The following is a 24176-nucleotide window of genomic DNA, read 5'->3' as shown; positions in this document are numbered from 1 at the left end:
TTTTTTTTTTTTTTTTTTTTTTAAGTGTGCAAGTTGTAGGGAATGCTGAGGTACAAAACACTTGGATTGCTTAGTCATCCACTGGCTTCTTTTTTGCTTGTTTGTTTTGTTTGGTTTTGAGCTTCTGCACATCTGTCATGACGTCGTCTTTATGGATCACCACTGTTCAGTGAATCATTGGCAACTTCCGAATGTGACACATAAGGTAGCATGAAGCCTTTCCCTGAAGAGACCTTTGAAGCCACTGAACTGTCATGGCTTAAAAACGCTGGTAATTTAGTGAAGCGCTGGTTAAGGACATGCATGAAATACATGACAATAGCATGCTGTTTGAGGTTTGGGGTGTTGTTTTTTGGGGTGTTGTTTTTTGGGGTGTTGTTGTTTGGGGTGTTCCTCATATGAGTCTGGCCGCTACATCATTGTGTTCAGGTTAACAGAACTAATGCAACTCAAACTGTTTCCTTGAAAAGGTTCCACATTAATGCATGTTATTCTGGAAACTCTGAGTATCAGAAGACAAACTAAAGGTCATACACATATTGTTATTACTCAATGTCATTTATGAAAATCTGTGCAGAGAGCTTCATTCAGATTGGTTAGATTTGTTCTAATGTCAAGCATTGAAGTTATTGGACCCAAACTGAACCCATAAGTTTTAATTTTGGTTTTGACTTCATAATAAGCTAAGTTGAAGTAATTTGTCTTCTTATAGTAAAACTAGAAAAGATTAATGACTATAGTATTTTAAACATAGCTGCTGTAGAACACACTATCTTAATTGCCAAGAAGAGCCACATGTATTACCAATATTTCACCACCTGGTGGTAGCAATGCTGAGCTATGTTAGTTAGTGTTATGGCGTTCTCAGCCTTTCGTACTTTAGATGTTCTCAGCTTCGGCACACCTGAACATGTCTGTGCTGCCCTTGTAGCCTTGTGCTACAGGAAAAGTCATTTGAATGTGGAGTTTTCAAGGAGGAAAACATCTAAAGGATTGCAGGTTCTGAGGACCAGAAAATAAAAGACACTACACACACACGCACGCACATACGCACGCACGCACACTCAAGATAAGGGCAGTGGAAAACGAAAGGTTGTCCTGGCTTTCCTCTGTTCTAGCTTCTGACTGAATGACATCAGTGACAAAATAAAAACAACTGTGGTTTGTGGGTGATTTTGTGATTGCTCCAGTGAGGGGAACATGATGGCATTCAGTTCTACGCTCCATCGTCTAGAGTGTCAGTGTGTCACAGTTTTGTGTGATGTTCCTGCTGCCTTGTGTTTAACCCTCTGCTCTCTCCTTCTTCCTTCCCTGTAGTTGAGCTTACGGACGCCACCCTGTCTTCTGTTTCCCCTCCTACTCCCACTCCTCTTCCTCCCCTTCCTCCCCTTCCTCCTACTACCATCCCTCCCACAACAATTAGTATTACAACTCCTACCCCTCCTCCAACAACCCCTCCTCCTCCTCCTACTACTACTACCACTGAGGCAACTACACCCTCCACAGTTCCTGTGCTGGTCACCACCAAGCGAGTTGATCAGAATGTCTTGGGTACATGTTGTATTACTGCTTTTCACTGAGTCTCACTTTGTAGTTTGAAGGAATATGGTTGCCTTCTCCCACCTGACAAAAAACAGGAAGGTATGTCAGGACTGCATCGTGATAGGCTGTGCTGTATGTTGCACTAAAAACAGACATACTGGAAGATTGTGTTGTATGACATGATAAATCCAGTAGCCCTTTTCAGACCGTGGATTCTGTCTGCGCTTTGGTCGTGACATGGAATAAGGGAGGATAATGTAAAGTCAACTTAACAATATTACATCTCTAATCTACTTGGTAGGTAGTCAGAGACTTGAACTGTAAGAGTCAGGTCTTAAGGGTGTGATGTAACGATACAATGCAAAGCAAAGACGGCAGCAAGTCCACAGGTCCATAAAGATCAGAGAGCTGCCCAGTGTACTCCTAAGATGACATAAAGTAAACTGATGAGCAGATTTGTGCAAATAAGAATATGCTATGCTATGGCGCACATTAATGTTTGAGCATTAAAACATTGAGTTCTTTTGGACAAACAGGAGACAGGTGCTTGATTGTTTTCACACATGGATCTTGTCCTAATGTCTCTTCATTGGTTACGTTTCCACTCCTGCTGTTAACTTTTATGGCTTTGCATCCTGAAGCACACAGACATCTCTGAGCTGTTGTAGACCTACAGACTCAGACCCTACCTTGAGAATACTATCGGCTCCTTAGATCTGTTCTGAAACCTTTGGCGATCCGTCAGGTCAAGCATTATCTCCTGACCTGTGGAGTACACTTTCATTGTCTTGATTCAGTATTGAAAACTACAGATTTACTTTTATCTAGAAATCTTTTTCATGTTTACATTTTTTTATTTCGTGATTTTATTTATTTATTTTTTTTGCAAAACAACTTAAGATCCTATTTGTGTAAAGATCTATATTATTTACTTTCATAAGAGCTAAGATACACAAGTTAGCCAGTTAGAACCCTGAACACTTAGCATACTGCCCGGCTCAATTCTTAAAGTTGTAGGCCACGCCTATTTGATCTTGTCTCCTAGCTGCATGCTCTGAAAGCACACACAAACCGTTATCCGTCCAGAGAACGAGAGGTATGACATGATCCATAAAAGGAGGTTTCATTGTTCTGAAAGGGGCTAATGAGTCATTTTTCACAATCAAAACCAGTTGGTGATTAGGGTAGGGTTAGGGTTAGAGCACTTTTAATGCAAAATTGACAATTTTAATGGACTTTTAATGCAACTATGCATTAAAAGTGTCATTATTTATGACAGTGTCATGTCAGTCTTATGCACACCCCGTCAAATAAAGTGTTACCTGTTTCTTCCGACCTTTAACCCTTTGCCCCTGATCCTATCCCCCAACTACCCATCTGTGTAGTAACCCCTCGGTGGGAGATCTGGAGTCTGACGGTGGTCCCCAACAGTTACTACGCGGACGTCAACTGGAGTCACAACTTCCCAGCTGACAGCAAGTTTACTCTAGAGGTCACTCTGGACTGTAAGACACAAAGCCTGTGCCGAACGTCCGAAAACATCAAAACATCAAACATATGTTTGCTTGTCTGAGAGTGAACTGAATCCCTCGCAGGGATGGCACACAAAGTTTGAAGAGTAAAATTTGGACGCCTTTGTTACCAGAATATGATCTTAGTGTTGCTGTGATTGTGCTTAGCATGATTTACAAATGTGTACCAAATGTTTGCGGAGCTGTAGGAAATCAGAGGTACCTATTTATTGACTGACAATAAATCAGACTAAACTTTCCTTGTTGAGGTCAATTAGAGTTATCAAAATTATGCCTGTTTGCTAAATGCCAGAATAATTAAGAGAAGATGTAAATTATTTTTGAAAACCTTTGTAAAGTTCAAGATTTTAAATGTGCTTCCTCAGTATTTGGTAGAATTCCCTTTTAAACTTTATCTTTCCACAAGCTTCTCACAATATTTTTATGGAGATTTTGGGTTCATTAGCCGTTTTGCTCACATATACCTCTTCTCCTCCCCAGTTATTTCCCATGGGACTGTGATCAGGGCTTTATGATGACCACTCAGCAACATTGACTTTGTTGTCCTTAAGCCACTATATCATTTTGGCTGTGTTCTTGGGGCCATTGTCCATTTGGAAAACCCATTTGCCCCCCGAGCTTTAACTTCCTGTCTGATGTCATTAGTATTAATATTTTATGAAGTGTTCCAGTTGATTCTGCAGAAAACCATCTAAACATGATGTGGCCACCACAGTAATCACGGACATTATGACTATACTGATCAGTTCTAGTTTCATGAGCACATGTCTCAAAATTAGGCATTTGCTTCCAAGTACAATTGCAAATTGTAAACTGGCTCCTCATGTTACTTTTGGAGTCACTGCATCCTCCACACTGACCCCATGCAGGTACAGGACACGTTTCACTATGGATACTGACTCTCTTACCAGCTTCAGCAGCATCTTCGTCCACTCACAGATTTGCACCAGGATAGTTTAATAACTGTACATTCCAGTGCGAATGGAGGAACGTGGAACCTTTAGACCAAAACATTGGACAAACTATCCTGGTGGAACTCCACAATTTGTTTCCTTGCATTTTAACAGATTTATTTTTGTTTTTTCCATCAAATCACACAAGAGCATGGTGTGTTTGGGGAGTTACCTCAAAGAGGTTCATAAGTGTGATTCAGTTTAACTCAGATGTTAGACTATCAGAAGCTTGCAAAGCCATGAGATCATCATCTGGGCTTTCCCATGATGTTCAAAACCATTGGACTCTGTATGAATGTGATCTTCAGAGTTTAAAAAAAGCAATAAATTATCCTCTAATGAAACATATTTCATTATTTTTGTCATTTAGCAAATAAAGATAATTTTGGCAATATTAACTGACCTAAAAATAAAGAAAATGTGTCTGATTCAGTGTAGGACAGCGTGGAGGTTTTACAGGGCATGTAAATATCTGCATGGTGTTATCTAAAAACATTCATTAAGAAAATGGAAAATATAAAAACTGTTTGCACAGATGTTCAGGAAGCAAATACACCAGACTTGACAAATGTTTCAATCACTACTCTATTTAACATAAAAACTATTAAATCCACAACAGTTTGTAATGTGTGCATTTGGGATATTTTTTTAATGTATTTTCTGATTATATATTTGTATGACATGAGGTTTCCTGCAACTTCTTGTACACATTTATAAATCATATGATGCACTTCGATTACATTTATTTGAATTATTTGAACTAAATAAGTCCTAAACACAAAGAAATAACTGGATAATTTGATTTCTAACACTGTATCCGTGAGGGGACTGTTTGGGTTTCTTATAAAAAGTCCCTCTCCATGTCGTCTCTAGCTCTCTGTGCCATCTCTGTTCATGCTGCTGCCTGGCTTGGAATGCCTCCAGTTGGACTTTCACTTTAAATGGGCCACTCTGATTGCTTTACATGGACTTTTATTTGAGTATGCCACTGTTCTGACCGCCCATGTTGTCAGAGTAATCTTTTTTCTTTGTGGAACCGATGTTAGATACTGTTGAATCTTTCCTTTCTGAAGCACATCTTTTCCCTTTGTTTTTAAGGTCTAGAACTGGTTAAGGTTGAATTGTTTTGGATTTACAGGGACTTTATTGAGACCCACTGCATGATTTTTGATATGTTTATGGCTAAACAAAGTGATATGTGACGGTGTTTTAATACATTTCCTGTAATAATCTATCAGCTCCACACAGTACAAAATCAGAAAGTCAAGTTAAGCTTTAACTTCTGCGTCACGAAAAAACCCTTTAATACAAAAATATAGAATTAATAAAAAAGTATGTTTCATACCGCCCTTGTTATTATTTTCAATAGTTATTTTTAATCTCATTGAAACACTTGTTTTGTTTTATTGAATATGACTGTCCAGGACAAAAACGATAATTTCTGAAATCAACTTGATGAAGAAACTAAATAAATAAATAAGCAAAAACTGCCATATACTAGAGCTGAAGAGTATACCAGTAACTTGGTTGGTAGGTTCAGCTAGCTTACTGCGTTGCATTAATACTTTTGGTCACTCGAAGGAACTTTCACTGCCCAGAGTTCATTTCAATCAAGACCCCAGTTTTTAGGTGGACTACAGTTCTCTTTTTTGGTCTGCATCAGTGTTCCATTACCAATTAACACCTTTCCAAACAAACCGGACTTTCCAGGCAAACGGAGCTGGAGTTGGATTAAGCCTTCCACAGTGAGCGAGGACAATGACAGAAGGGGAGCGAGAGAGTTTGTCTCGTCAGACCGTCAGTTTCCAAAACCACACACAACAAAAGACCTTGTAAAAATGCATACAGGGTCAGTGAGATTGTGCACAGAATAAAAAAAGCTTGTTGGGTCTAAATGACCCTTAAACAGGGCTGGTGGTAATGAACCCTTGGTGGTGTTGTCTGGTCTATAGATGCAGGCGCATGTAACATTGATTTTAGGCCATTTTTCAAAATGTGTTTTGTAAAATAAACGTATTTAGAAGCGGCCATATTGAAACGTGAACTAGGCCTTAAAATTCCTAACTGGAGGTCGTCTGAGTCCGACTTCGGGGAGCGTTCCGGTTGATTTTTACGACTGGGAAATTGAAATTTCCGAGTTCTAACTACAAAGGGAATGGAACATTATTCTTAAATTTGTTTTGTATGCTTTCTTTCATCACACTGCGATGGGTCTACCCCTCAGACTATGACTGTATGAAAAGGAGAATGAAGGTTTTCTGTTTCTTGGCCACTTTGAGCCCTGAATGCACTCTGACTCTAAACGGATCAGAAAGGAAGAAATGAACGAAAGGGGAATGATGGGATTGATTTGCTGCTCCTTTAATCCCATGTGATTTCCAGGGTCAAGTCTAAAAGCTTTGACTCTTAGAAAGCCTGGCTGGCAACTTCCTTCATCCCATCATAATCATCATCATCATCATCCCTTTATGCTCCCCTGAGTATTTCCGGATGGGAATGCAGACTGAGTGCAGGTCTTGGAAATGAAATCAGCTGAAACATTGTGGATAACCAGAAACTTCCTGTCGTGTCCTTCACTTCCACAAGGTCAACTTAGAACCTGAGTGAACTCAGACTGATTTATTTTTCCACAGCCTCAGTAGAGGCGCACCGATGTCCCTCGGTATTGTGTCTGCATGTAAACTGCATGTTTCCGGTGTAGAGTGGCTTTGAGCTGATGTTGTCAGATGACATCATGCCTTTGAAATGGTTGACCACGTGGCGCCTGATGTCATCAGCTAATACTCCCTCCTGTTTGCTGTCACTTCCGAGTCATGACTGTCGCTCGTCCCGGTCATGACTGGCATGCCATTCTGCCACAAAGATGCAAATGATGTTGCTGCTCTTTTCTGACTGGACTTTAAGAATATGAAAGTGTGACTGTGAGAATAACTTCACATCAACAATGCGTTGCCACCCAAAACCTTCACTTTTGTCCAATAAAGCTGGACGAAAACCAGACCCATAGATGCAGTTTAATTTGACACAATGCTGTAGCCTTTTGCATTTGTATTGTTTCCCTTTTTTATTAGAATCTTTCTTGAGAATTGGGCCCTTTGGAAATGATTAACTTTGAACTTTGACCCACAAGATGTGGAATTTATTGTCCTCATTTTGCTAAAGTAAACATGCCAAAGGTACACGAACGCATCTTTTTTATTATCTGTGATGGCAATGCATTGTTCTCATCAGCAAACCGTCTACTCACGCTGCGCTTTGCAAACCGGTCTCTCCGTTGAAGCACTTTGTGATCTCAGCTGCACACGACAGTCATCACTGTCCAGTCAGTGACGCCTCCGGAGTGTGATTGGCACCTTTCTTGTGTCTCCAAGTCAACAAAACAGTGGCAGTTGAAAAGGAGAAACAGCCGCCCGTTAATCTGAAGGCTCTGATCGCTGGTGAAATGTACCATCTGAGGGTTTACTCCCAAGAGCTCAACAGCGTCAGCAAATCTGTCACCTTTAAAACTAAAGCAGGTGAGAGGAGAGCTGCTTTCAGTTAAATTTAAAATGGACTTGTTAATTTGCAATATTGTTTATTAATATCAGGATGCAAAGTAAGATTTCTGCATCACAGTAAAAATGGCTGAAGGTTGAAGTCCTTTCTTTCCTACTGTGTCTACGATGAATTTGTCTCCATGGTCTGATTTTGTCCAACAAGATTTCAAAAGAAAAATAAAACTGTTTACATATAATTAATTTTATAACTGTGATGCAGTGACAATGTCAATTTTTAAAACTATTGATAAATTCAATTAGACAGAGTATTTGTATGCATACATTATTGCTTCAAACACCTCCTGTAATAACATGGCTGTACAGCGGACCCCTGGTGTTTGGATTAGGACCTTGGCATTTGAGAATTTTAGCTAAATGCTAAGGAATATAACTCAGACTCCTTCTAAAATCACATTTTAATAGTTCAAAAATGCATTATTACGCACAGTGGGAACCATCTCAAAGTTACGGTCTTACTTATCTTGGCTATTGGGAAGTGAGTGCCAAGGATAATGAAAGGCGTTTCCGGGTTGGTTTCCGACCAAACACCAGCAAATAGCAGAGTCAAGCAGCATTGTGCTGAGGTAGTTCATTTTCCCAAGCTGCATTTTTGTCCAGATATTTTATTTTCGAAATCCTCTACAGGAAAACACACAAAAAGACGGATTTTCTGTGAATAATTTGGAGTTACATTCAACAGAAAAACCCACAAATACTGAACCACACAGCGGGGGCTCCACTGTATGTTGTGCCTTTTTCTGTCATGGTATAAAAGGTCAGAAGCTGAAAGAGACTTTGACTGCTGAATACTGGGACCAGGACAGATGTCTAGTTGAACTTCAACTGTAGTTTAACTTAGCTAGGCATGCATATCTATTGGTTAAGATGTAACAAACATAACTACTACCTGACTGCTTTATTGTTTACAAGTAAATGACTTTTGTTTGTTGGGTGTGTGTGTGTGTGCGTGCGTGCGTGCGTGTGTGTGTGTGTTTGTATGTGAGAATGAACAAAACTGACGTAAAACTCAGTTTTTATAGACTTGAGCTGATGGAAATATATCTGATATCAGCCATCAGACTGACTGCAACGTCTGTTTGTTGCTAATTGTAATCATTCACATAAGAACAGTTCATAGAAACAACATGAAAAATGAACATGGTGATATTGGAGCATCTGTTTGGACTCAGGCATAAGTAATGTGATCTGTGCTGGTTAGCTCTCTGCCTTCCAAACTCAACAGAATATGGATCAGTGATCAATGTTGGGTTACCTTTTATGAGGTAACCCAACAAAAAGTAGTACGTAGTTATGAAATGAAAGGAAAATTGTTAAAAAATAAAACAAAATAAAATCAGACAACTGAAGGTCACCATTGTATTCACTTCTATTGAGTCAATGGTTTGGTGGTACCTCCACCACCATGTTTCTCGGTGGGCCTGGTGTGTTCTTGGTGATGTTCAGTGTCAGTTAAAATTAGTTTTTACATTTAGGTAAAAAAAAAAACAACAAAAAACCCAACACTGATTGGAGCAGAGCACCTTGTTCCAGCTTTGCTGTGTCTGTCTGAATCAACTCTTCTTATGACTTTCTTTCAACAATGGCTGCCTTCTTAAAACACAACCCAGATTTATTGAGCGGTGATTAACTAACTGTAATGGTATCAGTACATTATCCAACCTCTGACTTGGTTTAATCACTGTTTGGATTATCAAGGTTCAGTGTTACACTGCTTCTGCTCATGTAGATTAGCAGATCATCGTCACCAGCTGTGCTTCCGTTGACCACACAGTCGCACAATTTGACATTTTGAAAATAAAGTTGTTTCACGGAAACATGGCAGTTAAAAAAAAATAAAAATACGTTTTTGGTGGGGTTTTTTGTCCGTATCAGAAGTAGTTTATCTCGCAAAGCTGCAACAGAAACACTTTTTTTGCATCACATGATCAACATGTCACAGATGTTGCCTCTGTTGGAAATCAAAGAGGAAGACAGGAAGCAGGTGTAGGATCATGGAGTGGCGTGATTTTTAATGAGTGTGAACAAGCTTACACACATGGGATTTTAATTACGTTTCTTGGAGACAATTGTGAAATCATGCTTTTTTGACATTAGCAGAATACTGACAGTTTTGCACATGTTTGTCATGGAAGCGCAGCTGTTGTAAATGATGAAATATATTTGATATTTATAAGCAAACAACAGATGATAAATCATCCCAACCTGAGTTCTGCTGCAACTTCACATCGCAAAGACCGCTCATATAGTACCTAAGTTAAAAAAAAAAGAAAAAAAAAGGCTTTATTATTTTGCTATGTTTTTAGGGAGGATTATGGGTAATTTAAATGACAAAATTCACTAAATTGTTTGAGTGTAAGTTAAATCTTCTAGAGAAAGAAGATTTCTGCTGCTGTGGATAAATGTAATTATGTAATGTGACAAGATATGAGAAAACTACAACTCTGATCCTGAAAACTGTCTCTCTCTCTCTGTGTGTGTGTGTGTGTGTGTGTGTGTCCAGCTCACATAGACCAGGTAGACATAGCCACTCAGGGCTGGTTCATTGGCTTGATGTGTGCCATTGCCCTCATTATACTGATCCTCCTCATTGTCTGCTTCATCAAGAGGAGTCGAGGAGGCAAATACCCAAGTAAGGCTATAAATTCACTTCAATCAAAGTGTTTTCAATCCTTCTTATGTTTTTGTTGGATAATATCTGCAGCCCTCTGAATATTTGATTTGTAGAGAAAAATCCTTTTGCCGTTTATCTCAAACAAGAAATTCTGAACGATTTTCTGACTAATGAACATGTTTGATTATGTACACAAAAGTCAGACTCACTGGATCACATAACAGGTAACATTACATTCAGTCCGAGGAAATAAAAGTAATTTTATCCATAGTTATAATTATTTTTGGTTCAGACTGTATTACTCTGCCTTACATTGCTTTTTATGATTGTTTTCTTTTTTTTCTAGACTCATGCAGGTCAACAGTCATGCTATTGCATTTCTCTATGTTTATATTTAACTGGAATTCTATTAAAGTATATCTAGAACTTCTGTCTATGTACAGTACGATGGAAAAACATTTAGGTCTCCAGTTTGGACTCCAAAACTATTCTATTCTAGATTGACAGATGTTATCAAATTGAATTTGAAATACTTTCCTTTGTAGATCAAACTAAAAGAATATCTCTTTGTTGACACAATAATAAACACATATAGATCAGAAAATGGCCATCTGATGGCCTAAACCCTTGGAAGAAGAGAATTCAGAGTTGTAATAATGTTTTACAGTTTCTGTAATGTCTAGGTTCCGGCTTCTTGACTGGTTTCACAAAATACCTCGGTAGGTGCTATGATGGATCAGACATGAAACTAACAGAAAGGGGCTTAACATGATGCAGACTGACAGAGTAACACCAGGTCTTCTTCTTTTTTGTGAGTGAAGAATTAATGACAGAAGATCTTACAAAACACCGTGGCTCTAATACAAACTCCAGCAGACCCCGAGTTACTGATGTGGTCAGTCTGACAGGGAGCAATCACAAATTAATGCATATTTTATCTTTTTAATCAGCAGTAACTAAATAACCCATCTTTAATCTACACTTTTATGATTTACAGTGAAAGAGAATCACAGTAAAGTGTTCATTAACACTTTATTTGACGGGGTGGGTGTCCATGAGACTGACATGACACTGTCATGAACACGAAGGAGTCTTTATGAATGTCTATGACTGTCATGAAGTGACATTCAGTAAATAATGGCACCTTTGATGCAAAGTTGCTTTAAAAGTTGCATTTAAAGTCCATTAAATTTCCAACTTTGCATTAAATTGTCATCATTTACAAAATCATGCAAAGTTGGCACTTTTAATGGACTTTTAATGCAACTTTTAGAGCAACTTTGCATTAAAAGTGTCATTATTTACCAAATGATACTTCGTGACAACAGTCATAAACATTCATAAAGACTCCTTTATGTTCATAACAGACGTTATGTCATGTTTATGACAGTGTCATGTCAGTCTTATGCACACCCTTTCAAATAAAGTGTTACCACTAGTCCTTTCTCTCATTGGTTTTCCCTTTATAACAAACCATTAACTGAAAATGGCTCTTTTTGTATCAACTCCAGTTATTGTCTGATATTAAAGTTTATTTGACGATGTGACCAAACAAACACAAACAGAAAAGAAAAAAAAAAAAAAAAACGTTTGGGTTTTTTAAACTGATCCCAAAAAGCTACCAATACATGAACTTTACCAACTGTGGAACTTTGAGCAAACCTTTCTTTTTTTGTTGTTGTTCTTTCTTTTCTCTTTTTTATCAGTTCGTGACAAAAAAGATCTTCCCCTGGATCCAGTGGATCAGAAAGATCAGGATGGATCCTTTGATTACCAGTAAGTATAAACAAAGAGATAATTGCATTCACTGTGTTTTGCATAAAGTTAGTCAATTGTACAAAAGTCTTTTCAAAGTAGCTTCATGGATCACATTAAACAAGGAGAAACACTGTTTCACTTTGTGGAAAAAGTCTTTAGTGTGGAAAAAGGAAATCTGACAGTCATTTTACTGACTATATCTGATAAATACCATATGACTATTTACATTACTTTATGTATACATGCCAAGGCGCCTGATCAGTGGAGCAACAGCTCCTCTATTTTAAAGTGGGGAAACAAATGGAAATAATCTCAACATTCTCTGAAATCAAACAAATTCCTTCTTCAGAAGCCGTAACCACAACAACAGCAACTGTGAGCTCTTCAGCTGCAGGCTCCACATCTTCCTTAAATTTGCGCTCAAAATTGCTCAGCTAAATTAAAACAACAAAAAAGAACCATCATTAAGAATATATATATTAGAAATTACCAAATAATTACAAGTGATTATTAGAAATTAGGAATAATCATGAAAATCTGAAAATGCTCCAAAACGTTGATAAATCATGTCTGCTTTGCGTATGAAACAGCTACATATTGTCCTCCATGGAAAGCAGCCAGCCAATCAGAGATGATCTCTCAATAGTTCTGAGTTGCAACCGAACACCGTTCTAAAAAACTCAATAACATGAGGCTTTAGAATAAAACTAGAGTCCTACGACGACGTCAGACCGCGTTCATACAGAACAGTTACTCCTGTCTCCTCCGTCATGATCCAACAATAAACTGTCGCTGTTCAGAAAACCTTTACAGCAGCAGACGAGGAAACAGGAGCTGGTACACATCAGGACTGCTGTGTGAACTGTGTGCTATAGCCGTTTTGTAAGTGATTTGTCTTTTGGTTCTTTCAGGTTCCACTGATCTATGTGGTTTTGTCCTTTTTTTTGTATCATCTAGCATCTTCTTTAACCTACTATGGCTTTTATTAAACGTACATAATCTGCAGCTAATAAACTCCAGTTCGTTTTGAAGAGTGGCACCATAACATTTACCCTTAACTGTGTGCGTTGGAGCTTCCACAGACCTTCCTGGTTTTGCCTCTCATATTGTTGAGACTATTATTAAGGATGTATTGTTTTTATTATTGTTGTTGTTATTATTAAGTAGCTTTGGTTTTGTGAAATACTTAGTGTTGTAAAAACCTCAGAAAATCTGTTTCCAAAAGAGACCAAGGTAAATCTGAAGGTAATAAATGTCGAACAGGGTGATCTGCGGATTTGCTCTTTTGTGTTAACACAATTAATCTGTTCCAATTAATCACGTTTAGTTTATTAATCAACTCTGTCCGTTACACACCATTACTGCTAAGATTGTTGCTTCTATTGATCCCAGATCAGACGTTAATTTCGGTGCAAGTCCCTCCATTTAACCCTGTGTGTGTGTCGGTGTGTGTGGAAGGTTTCCCACGCATGCATGGAGCGGAGCTCGTGTTTTTGTCATTTCTATCTTTTTCTCTGCACCTCTTCTGCCCTCACTGTTCCCCCCCACGATTCCTCATACTTCATCCCTTTCTCTTCCAAATGCGGAAATGGTTCATCTGTCCGCGACAGGAACGAAAATGAAAACAGGTACATTGGTGCCGGCACGACTTGTGCATGTTGTGGGGATGGACGCTTTTTTTTTGGGTGGTTGCATTCGGGGGAGGGGGTGAAGAAAAGCTTGATCAGCCGGAGCTTGATCTGGAAGACCACAGAGCTTGCCATGTTGGATCTTCAATCAGATTGCAAAGAGGAATCTGTGTTGACTTTAGATGGATTCTTTGCCATATAGTATTTATTATAAAGATACGAAAATGTTGGTGAACAACATAGCTGTTTGTAGACTGATGGAGAAGGTAAGTTCTCTCTTTAGCTCAGGTGAATAAAAACACAAGGGGACAGTTTGCATGGATTTTTCTTCCGTTTTTAAAAATTCATATTTTCTTTGTTCTAAGGTAACCCCCTCCCCCCCACCATATTTCCAAATACTTAAACACACTCTTAATTCTATACCAGCTTCATTTGTATTAATATCCTTTTTAAATCTGTTGTGTTAAAAAGGACTCCAAAATGTGGATGGAAGTTTTTACCTTTTTTTCTTATTCAGTTCAGACATTTGATATTACATAAGTTACTTTTAGTATGACAACCAATATTAGTTTTCTGTTTGAATTGTTTGTTACAATTTGGCAGTAAAATAAAAATCCCAAAGTAGAAGCTTCAATTCAAGCTTAATTGAAACTTTAGCTTTAAAAAATATAATAAAATAAAAATCTGTACTAGGGTTTTTTATTTAACAGTAATCAGACAGGAAGGGGACAAAGGAACCGAGGTGTGGAGTCGAAGTCGGAGCCGCCACATAGAGCTTAACTTTTAAAACATCTGATTATAGAAATCATATCAGAATGTCGGTTTTATATGAACAACAGATGCTGCGGATGGTAAATGACAGCAGAATAAAACGTCCCTGCAACTGATTCGTTTGGAGAGAAAACAGCTATTGAACGTATTGCAAATTGTCATTTCTTCTATATTTATATTTCTGTTCTAACTTGTAATTTCATGGGAATAATAAAAACTCTTGTGCGCTATTAATCTTGATGGTGGCGCGCTGCTGAACCCTCCATCCCACTGCTTTCCCAGTAACAGTGGATTTGCTTCAGAGTTTCATTCTGCTATGCTCATCGATCTCTGCATGCGACGCATCTCTTGGAATGTCCCACAGTCGTCAGATTTGAATCTTTGTATTTAAAAAGGGAAAACATGATTTTAAATAATTGCAACAACTTATTTGTTTTGAGAAGAAATGAGGGAAAAAAAATCTGTCAGACTTCAGAGGAAGAGAGGATGAACTTCTGCGACTCATTTCATTTATAACCAACCAACACTAGAGGTCACTGTTTTCCCTTTTTTTTTTTTTTTTTTTTCCGTGCACCAAAATTCTAGTTTTCAGCAGGCGGTATTTTTTTTCTGCACAATTTTGCAAACAATGAGAATGCCAAGCAATTTTTTCTGGCTGTAGTTTCCCTAAAAATATAAATAAATATGGATAAACAGAAACATAATTTCTCATTTAAATTTGTTCCTGGAGAGATGCTATTTGCATATTTTCAGGACAGTTCTTCTTTTGCTTCTGGTTTCCATGGCAACATGTCGACACTTTGCCCTCATTTAACTCTCAGAAAAAACTTTGTGATTGTGACAGGAGAATAGCAATAAAAAAACAAACGTGAAATATTTCAAATGACTGAACAGTTGATTACAAAAAATGAAAATACAAAGGGGTTAATTATCTTTTTTTTAAATTGTTAAATAGTTTCTTATAACAGAGCTGCACTTTCATAACTTCACATTTATTGTGTTGCCTGCCCTGCTCCGTCTTTGTTTTATGGTTTATTGAAATTAAATTTGATTTGTAAATAGACCAGAAGGAGGAGCAATGGCTTAGAATATCTTAGAAATTATGCTAGTTGGGAAAAAAAATAGCGCACTTTTATGAATTAGATTGTGAAGGAAATACAAAGTTGGAGAACAGCAGCACATAAAGATGTAGCCAGTAGGTAATTAATCTGTGGAGGCAGTGGTGAAGGTTAGAGAAGCATTTGGGTTGAGTGTATCCAGAACCAGTTTTCAAAAAAAATGTGGGACAAAGTGAACCAGAAAAATGATTCTTCTCCAGCAATCATTATGTCGTATGCCTTTGTAGCTTCACTATTTAACTTGTATAAAAATAGTACATTTTTACATATTTGTTTAAACGGTCACTATGTTGTAATAGTAACAAATAATCTGTGAAAAAAATTGAGCTCCTCTACTTTCTCCCAGAGTTCCCAGAGCTAACTAAGCACAACCAATCAGAGCCTGGAGGAGGGTCTTAGCGCTGTCAATCATCCCCATGTGTGTACAGCTCATTCCCTGCCCCCACTCCCTTTTTGCTCTTTGCTGCACTAAACTAATTAGCATGGCCACCCATAGCAACCATATGTTGTTTCTCTGCCATCAGCACATTTAGCAATGAGTACATGAGGATAATTGACAGTGCTAAGCCCCTCCTCCTGGCTCTGATTGGTTGCTTTTGGTGGGGAGCAGTGTATTTCTTCAGAGAGCACGACATGGTGACAGTTTTAACAAATATGTAAAAAACATGGTTTTTATAAAAGCTACATACCGTAGCTTTAACTGGTATCAGTGTGCCCATGTCAAGAGGGCACACTGGTCTCTGAATCTCTAACCTTTCTGCTGGTCATTGCAGCAGCGACGAGGACAACAAGCCTCTGCAGGGCAGCCAGACTTCGCTGGACGGCAACGTGAAGGAGAGCGACGACAGCCTCGTGGACTACGGCGAAGGCGGCGATGGCCAGTTCAACGAGGACGGCTCCTTCATCGGCCAGTACACAGTGAAGAAGGACAAAGACGAGACGGAGGGAAACGAGAGCTCCGAGGCCACCTCTCCTGTCAATGCCATCTACTCGCTGGCGTAGCGGAGCGGCGCCGCTGCAGGACTGCCCAACGTCCCTCCGATTCCCATTAGGCACCTCACCGTACACGAGACACACACTTGATTATACGAGTATCTAACACACGGTACACGCAGAAACGCAGGAGGCTCTGTCTGGAGACTAAACAGGCTCTCCTCCATAGAGATAAAGACGAGGAACATGGGGGGGGTGGGGTAATCTTAGACCACAAGCCTTTAATTTTCCGTTTCTTGGCTCTGATTACATGATCCGTCGGAGGCAATCGTTGGACGGAGAGGAGAAGTTGTCTCCGGAGCGCCCCCCTTCTGCTCTTCACCCATGCAAAACTTTGACGTGTGCCTTCAGTGGCGGCTTTGGATGCATCAGCAAGCAGTCTTGGTTTCTTTCGTTGGGTTTTCTGTCTCCCCCCATCATTTTGCCGCTGCTCTGCCTGAGATGCTCCTCTGAATCTGAATCCCTGAGTCCACTCTGACCCCATCCTGTGACATATCAGCCTCTCACCATTAATCTGAACAGGATGCTGGCAGATATGTTTATCATATTGATACTTACTGCGCAGTGAACGATTTTCTTTTCTTCTTTTTTTTGTTTTCCACAGCTGGTAGATGATGTATTGAATCCTAATAAATGCTGTACACAGTCCTGGCACACATTTTAGTGCCCCTTGAAACTATGCACAACCTCCATAACATTTTGAGTTTAATCTGGTTGATAAAAACATAACGTTAGGTTTGTGTTAGCCATCTTAAATCTGAAATCGCGTGTTTTTATCGACATGTTCGTCTCCAATGTTCAATCCAACCTTTTAATGTACGTAAAAAAGAGAGAGAGAGAGAACCCAGCATCTGCACAGGCTTCAGCCCTTCTTACATTCTACTGTAAAAAAAAAAAAAAAAAAAAAAAAAACCATCTTTTGAATAATAATGAGAAAAAACTAATATTTTGGAGCATGATAGTAAAACATGTGCACTAAATAGAAACAGAAATGGTAGTTTTAGCAAGAAACACCAAAATATCAAACCCAGTTAATTCCCTAATAAGCAAGCAAGCCACCACTGCTCTGATTTTTTTGTTGCCATGGCGCCTCACATTTTCATTTATTTTGAGTTCAAATTTGTTGCACACTATTAATAAAACATCAAAATCTGTAGCAACAGTATTTGGGTTCATGACAGAAAATGGAATAAAAATCTGAGTCTCACTAACACTTACACACGCACGCGCACACACGCGCACACACACACACACACACACGCACATTGGATATTTTAGATTTTGAAAGCAGACTTTCAATTCTTCCTGTGGACGAAAAACCAAGGTGTGTCCAGATTTAAGGTGGGTTTATGCTGCTTCCATTCTTTGATTTCTTCTTACCGCCAACAGTCAGATGTTTGTGTCCACTATAAACCAAGTAAACTTCAATGAATGAGATATTATCACATCACCACGACATTTAAAATCAGATAAAAATTGTGCATCTCTTTGCCTTCACATGACTTGTAAAATCGTTCATGTTCTGTCTTAACCCAACTGGATGAACAAATCCACAACTCTGCGTTTTTCTGCCATTTGCGCCTCTTTGCAGAGCCTGATTATGATAGTCATTTGTTCTCATGCTACTTTAAAGTAAAATTTCTACAGTATGGTCATAATTAACTGAATCACTTTTAAATGACATATGCTCTAATATGTTGATTTTGGAGAGAAAGGCTCAGTATTTTACATTCATGCAAGCTGATAGATTGATTCTGTGTTCAGTAAAAAAAACAAACAAAAAAAACTGTAGGAATAGTTTTGATTCCTATATTGATTACTTACCAAATTATTTATTCAATGCATTACTTTATTTTAGCCCTCAAGAGTGTGGCTTCTTCCACTCAACAGCACTATCTGAGACTATGTTCACACAGCAGGCAAATGCGACTCAAATTCGACTTCCCCCCTCCCTACCCTCCTATATATCAATCAATCAAATTTTATTTGTATAGCACATTTCAGCAGCAAGGCATTTCAAGGTGCTTTACATAATTAAAAACAAAATAAAAACAGCATATGACATTGAACAAACAGTGAAAAAGAGAAAAAGAGTAAAAAGGAGATATGACCCATATCCAACATTTTCAGTCCGAGCCCGAAAAAAATCGGATTTGTTCCACTTGCATATGTGGTACTGAATCACGTACATATCCGAAAGTTTTCAAAAAGCATCGGCGGTGTGAACCGTCGTGCCGCATTTTCTCTGTCTTTTACGTCATTGACGCGAGACGTGCGTCGTAACGCTGCACCAGAAGAAGCAGCAGCTCTGGATGTAAACAATATCTGAAAGTTGTAATCCTGAAAGTTATCGTCTTGTTATGATCTTGTGACGATGCTGTCAGCTCTCACTGTGGATAAACGTTTAGACTGATCCACAGACCGCTCCATCCATTATTACTGCCGTAAACAGAGTGCTGCTGTGTGACGTCTACGTTCTTCTTCTCCTGCGAGTCGCTTTGGGATTGTAAACCGTTCAAATAGAAGTAGATTGCGGTCGGATTGAGTTAGTAGTATGAATTAAAACGGAAAAAATAAATAAATAAAAAACTGGATTTGAGTATCTAGACCTATTGTGTGAACATAGTCTAGCTCTTCAATGAATAACATCGATTTTTTTTTTTTTTTAGTTAGCTTGGAACTCCATGTAAATATTTAATTTAATGTATATGTCTATTACAGAAATAGTATTAATATTAATTCTACATTATATTCATATTTAATTTAAAAATAAAAGACATTTTTGCCTTTTATTGTGGCTGCATTTCATTGTCAGAAATAGAATCACACCAAAACTTAAAAACAACTTTAGAAACATTTTGGCCTTTTAGAAACAGAGATATACAGATGCGCACGCGCGCACACACACACAAAACAATAACTAAAGAAAAGCTTGTGTTTTTAAATCAAAACAGCCACATGTTGTTCTGCTCCTGTTGTCACCATCATGTATTTATGTTTTTTTGCTGTGTGTTTATGTAATATAACTCCGCCCACTGTACAGAAAATCTCTATTCTTATTTACTGTTTGGCAGTTATTCTGTACATGCAGGTCCTGGAAGAAGATCTCCTACCATTTTGTAAATAATTATTGTTTCTTCCCCTTATATGTTCTTATCCAGAGAGACAGTCACATGTTGGTATCCCCAAAGCATCTCTAGCTTGTGACAGATTACTTCAACTTCACTGTGGTCGAGATCTGTGAGGCGTGCTGCACCTGTGTGCACCTGATGCGAACTTTCTCTCTGCGCCGTTGCCTTTACAGAGCAATCTGACAATGTCAGGTAAAGCAGCAAGGCATCTCCTTGGTCTTTGATTCAATCAAATATCTTTTTGGAATTAGCACAAAGATACGCGTTCATCAGCTGTTCTGAATGACCTCGAACTGATTTTACTTGGGGAAAGTCCTTCATTTTCTTCCAGGATCTCATTTGAAACCCGCAAAGCAATGTCTGTATGTGCAGCCATGTTGTTGTCACTTTACTCTATAAATGTTGGTAGCACACATTCTTCCCGTTCATGCGGGTCAGTAGGTACCTTTTGGTCAATTTATTTCGTTAGCTCGTTTGCTATGTTTCCATCCAATTGTCACGAGAATTTTGAACAAATTTAAATTCGCGAAAAAGAAATAACAAACAAAAAATGCGAATGAGGCACATCTCCATCTACCAGTGTGGAACGAAGCAATCAGATTACGCAAACGTAATGTTGGACTTAGAAATTTTTCCAGGTTTTGTGCCTCTTTAAGGCACAGACCCTCCAGGAACAACCCCACCCCAGGAGGCTTTAACCCCACCAGTGGATGGCAAAGTTCGCTACGTCAGAACCTATTCAGCAAATGTGTTCATGCACATTCAGCATCTCTACTTTAGCGCATTAGCCTCCCCCCCCCTCCAGAAAAGCCACCAGGACAGACTGGCGACCAGTCCAGGATGACCCCGCCTCTCGCCCGAAACGTTAGCTGGACATAGGCACCAGCAATCCTCCCAATGGACAAGGGTGTTAGAAAATGGATGGATGGATGGATGGAAAAGCCAACAGCCAAAAATTTTTGCAAAATTGAGGAATTAGTTTTTTCAAATTTTCTAAAATGTGTATAAAAATCATTGATGGAAACACGGCCACTGTTTGCAAGTGTTTCCTTCAATTACATACTAAAGATTCTAAAATTAAGTTTAATTTTTTTCACTGTTATGCTAATGTTATTTAGTTGGTTACCTACCCGACCCGTCAGCATATCTCATGATCTGAATGCTACAACAGAACGTCCGTTCCGGCTCCAGCGCTTGTTCAGAGTTGTTAATAAGACCAAGAATAGAACAAGGCCTGCTGGCAAATTACGTAACAGCCACCGATGAGAATTTTTGCACATAATTTCACTGTTTATGTTCTCTAACCAATCACACAATCAGGAAGTTCTTCCAGGAACCTTTGAGCAGGTTTGCTGTAAAAACGATGCGTGCATGTGCAGAGCTGTGAGGAGGTGATCTTTAGACCAAAACTCATTCCTCTAACAGGCTGCCTTCCTCATTCGCTCTCACTTCAAAACAAAACATGTGACTGTTAAAAATAATCCACATTATTCCATACTAAAATCCATTTTTCCCTGTTTGTCTTTGTGAAGTTTTAATTAGTTGGATGAAGTCTTGGATGCCATTGTTCTGTAGTGTATTGTTGCTTTAAACCGACATGTTGACAAGCTTGAAACAGGAGCCGCAGCAGAAAGCAAGGAAAGGGAAAGCAGTGAACGATCCAGCTTGGAACTTTCTCTGTGGATGTGTCCTTTTTTTCCCCTCCTCTTTAAGATGTGGTCTGGAAACGCGCATCTCGCTGCTCCGTCTGCTTACATGTAAAAAAAGTAAACTGGCTTCAAAACCGAGCAACAATCAGCACACACCTCGATTCTTAGTTTAGTTCTTTTTCTCCCCACCCCCATCAGTTACACATTCTGAAAGAAAATGTCCATTTCTTTTTTCCCCTTCCTTTCCAAATGCTTCGAACTTTAGAATACACCTTTGATTCTGGATTTTGTAAATGACTGATCACATGGTGTATGGCTTTTTATGAACTGTCATATTTGCATCTCTTTTTTTTACCTACCATGCGCATCACAGCAGCTTGTTAAAGTCTTGCTTCAACATGCAAAGTAAAGCGTTTGTAAAGTACTCAAGAAAAAAAGTATACTCATCATATATGCGTGTATGAGATGTTGCAACTTCTGCTAGCAACAACTTCTTTATAGTAAAGCTATCTCCTTTTCTCTATGTCTGACTTCTGATTTCTTTGGTCCTCTGGGATTTTGTTGTTTTATTGACTCTCTTCCTCTGTGGTGATGGTGGGAGTGGCAGAGTTTTACTGGAGGAGTGCTTCAAACCAGTCCGTGATTTCTGTCATAATTTGTAGAACCTGTTTTGTCCCTCTGCGCTAATCAAACTTATTGTTTAATAAACCAAGCAAATAGCAGCACAACTGTTTCTGCTTACATCAGAATAAGTCAAGAATATGGTTTACCTTACATAACTGGATAAATCTGAAAATGGTTTGAATTGAATAGTTTTGGAAATTAGATTTAATTAGCCCTAAACTAATTAAAATGAGTTGGTGCAATGATGAATGCACAACTATGGTCCTTCATTCAACTTTAATCACCTAAAGATTTCACAAATCACTAACCTGGTTTTAAATAGTATGTTAGAATAATATAGTCCACGTTTGAGGAGTCTGAGTATTGCTTTTAAGCTACAGCATGCTAATGCCATTAGCCATTACAGCTTACAGACATTGTAGCCCACCCACATTTCAAATTTTAGTTTGCTGGTTGTTAGCTTATTCGAGGCTAACACAAGTCTAGTTGTTCTACTGAGCAGCAGAGGAAGAAGCCAATCTGGTACATGATCAGCCTGGGCATGCTGGCTGTTAGTCTATCCAAAGCTAATGCAAGGGAGTAATTTTAATGCGCAATTGCGTATGGTTTCTGCTGTTACATATTCTGAAAGACAATGTCAAATTTTGTTTAACATTTTTGTTTGAAACACAAACTTGTGGAAGTTTTTGGGGTTACTTAAAAGATGCTGTATCTATTTCCAGTTCACTCCCAAGATCAACAAAATAAAAAATCCAGATTTTGAAGAACAAATCCACAAGCTCACAATCAATCAATCAATCAATCAAATTTTATTTGTATAGCACATTTCAGCAGCAAGGCATTTCGAAGTGCTTCACATAATTAAAATAAAAGCAGCATGTGACATTGAAAAACCAGTGAGAAAGAGAAAGATATTTTGAAAAAGAGACAGTGTGAAAGAGAAATAAAAAGGTCCAAAGATAATAACTTCAGTTTTATTTCTGTTCAGCTGGAGAAAGTTTTGGCACATCCACACATTTATCTGTTCTAAGCATCTGTTCAATGATTGGATGGGGTCAGAGTCACCTGGTGACACAACTATGTATCCTGTCAGATGCACAAATTATGAACACAAAGGAGCATCTCACAGAATCAGCTAAGCTTTCTGTTTGTTTTTTGTTTTACAATGACGGACCTAAATAAATCAGGAACCCACCGACTTCCGCTAAAGATGTTAGTGACAGCTTTAGACCAAAATACATCATCCACCCGACACAATGTGACCACTACAAGACAAATGGGAACTCTTCCACTGATGACTAGCATGAAATAACAACGTCAGAGACTGGTTAGTGGTGGAAGGGTCAAATCAATCAATCTTATAAAGAGGAGAAAAGAAATCAGTCAACTGACATTCCACCCAAAAACGTCGCTCAGACCAGCCCACGTAGACTGCAGACCCCGAGACAAAGATCACGCCAAACGGAGAGCGTGTATAGAGAAGGCCTTGTACAAACTTCTGTCTCTCACTTCCCCTCCTCCCATGCGAGCTCCGTCCTTATCTTCCACTCCTCCGTCAGGGTGGGTGGTGCCGCATGGCTAGTAGTGCCTCACTAAGCAGACAACTTATCCACACATCCAGCCCCAGTTGGGAATTACTGCACAGGATGTCTAGACAAGCATGGTGGATGGGTGAAGGTGAATGGGCTGGGCAGGGGGACCGAGGTCAAAACGAGTGCATCATAAATTATTTAGTGGAGACACAAAGCAATCTTTATGAATCATTTAAATTCAGTGATTTATTATCTAAGCTGCCACTGAGGGTTTGGGTGTCAGGGAAGAACAAGGGCATCACAAGTTAACAAACGTTCATCTATAAACACCCACATGTTCTCACACTTTGCTGCTTTCAGAGCTTATGCAAACATGTAAGAAGAGTTCATGGTTATTAGCATGCTTTTATATTTGGTTATGATTGAACTGAAAAGGTGCTTTTTACCTTTTCAGCTCAAGATAACAGAATTATGATAATTATAACCATTTGGCTCATTTAGACTTTACAATCCAAAAATATTGCAGGTCAAATTTGGATTACAGTGTATACAGTGGACTGCCATTCGCTGAGGTTAGAGACCATAGACGTAAGCAAATAGTGCTTGAAACATCCTTTTTTAAAATTGCTTAAATAACTAATATTCCTCAATATGTATTAATACACACAGATGAAACAGCTTAGCACTACTACAGCAGTTAATGTCTACCTGTTCTTCAGGGTTCAGCCAATCAGAGCCAAGGAAAATGAATGCAGCTCCAGGATTGGCTGTTTTGCA

The 24176-nt window shown here is 38.8% G+C and overlaps 1 protein-coding gene across 29 annotated transcripts in view; it reads left to right on the top strand.

Annotated features, from left to right (window-relative positions):
* Window positions 1–17393, top strand: part of nfasca (neurofascin homolog (chicken) a) — a 66556-nt gene extending 49163 nt beyond the window's left edge. For 5 of the 29 annotated variants that reach the window (XM_016680603.1, XM_016680602.1, XM_016680598.1 and 2 more), the window contains 8 exons: window positions 1318–1551; window positions 2928–3047; window positions 7399–7542; window positions 10085–10213; window positions 10879–10914; window positions 11902–11971; window positions 13540–13581; window positions 16244–17393. In XM_016680603.1, coding sequence (XP_016536089.1) covers window positions 1318–1551; window positions 2928–3047; window positions 7399–7542; window positions 10085–10213; window positions 10879–10914; window positions 11902–11971; window positions 13540–13581; window positions 16244–16472 — 1004 coding nt within the window. In that variant the 3' untranslated portion in view covers window positions 16473–17393. Of the gene's footprint in view, window positions 1–1317; window positions 1552–2927; window positions 3048–7398; window positions 7543–10084; window positions 10214–10862; window positions 10915–11901; window positions 11972–12864; window positions 12985–13539; window positions 13582–16243 lie in introns of those variants that run through there. The other 24 variants (XM_016680614.1, XM_016680613.1, XM_016680612.1 and 21 more) reach the window with 17 other exon arrangements.
* Window positions 17394–24176: the final 6783 nt, after the last annotated feature.

Source organism: Poecilia formosa, unplaced genomic scaffold (genome assembly GCF_000485575.1).
Source record: "Poecilia formosa unplaced genomic scaffold, Poecilia_formosa-5.1.2 Scaffold248, whole genome shotgun sequence".
NCBI lineage: Eukaryota > Metazoa > Chordata > Actinopteri > Cyprinodontiformes > Poeciliidae > Poecilia > Poecilia formosa.
Note: the sequence above shows the minus strand (reverse complement) of the source record. Positions and strands in the feature narration are given on the sequence as shown.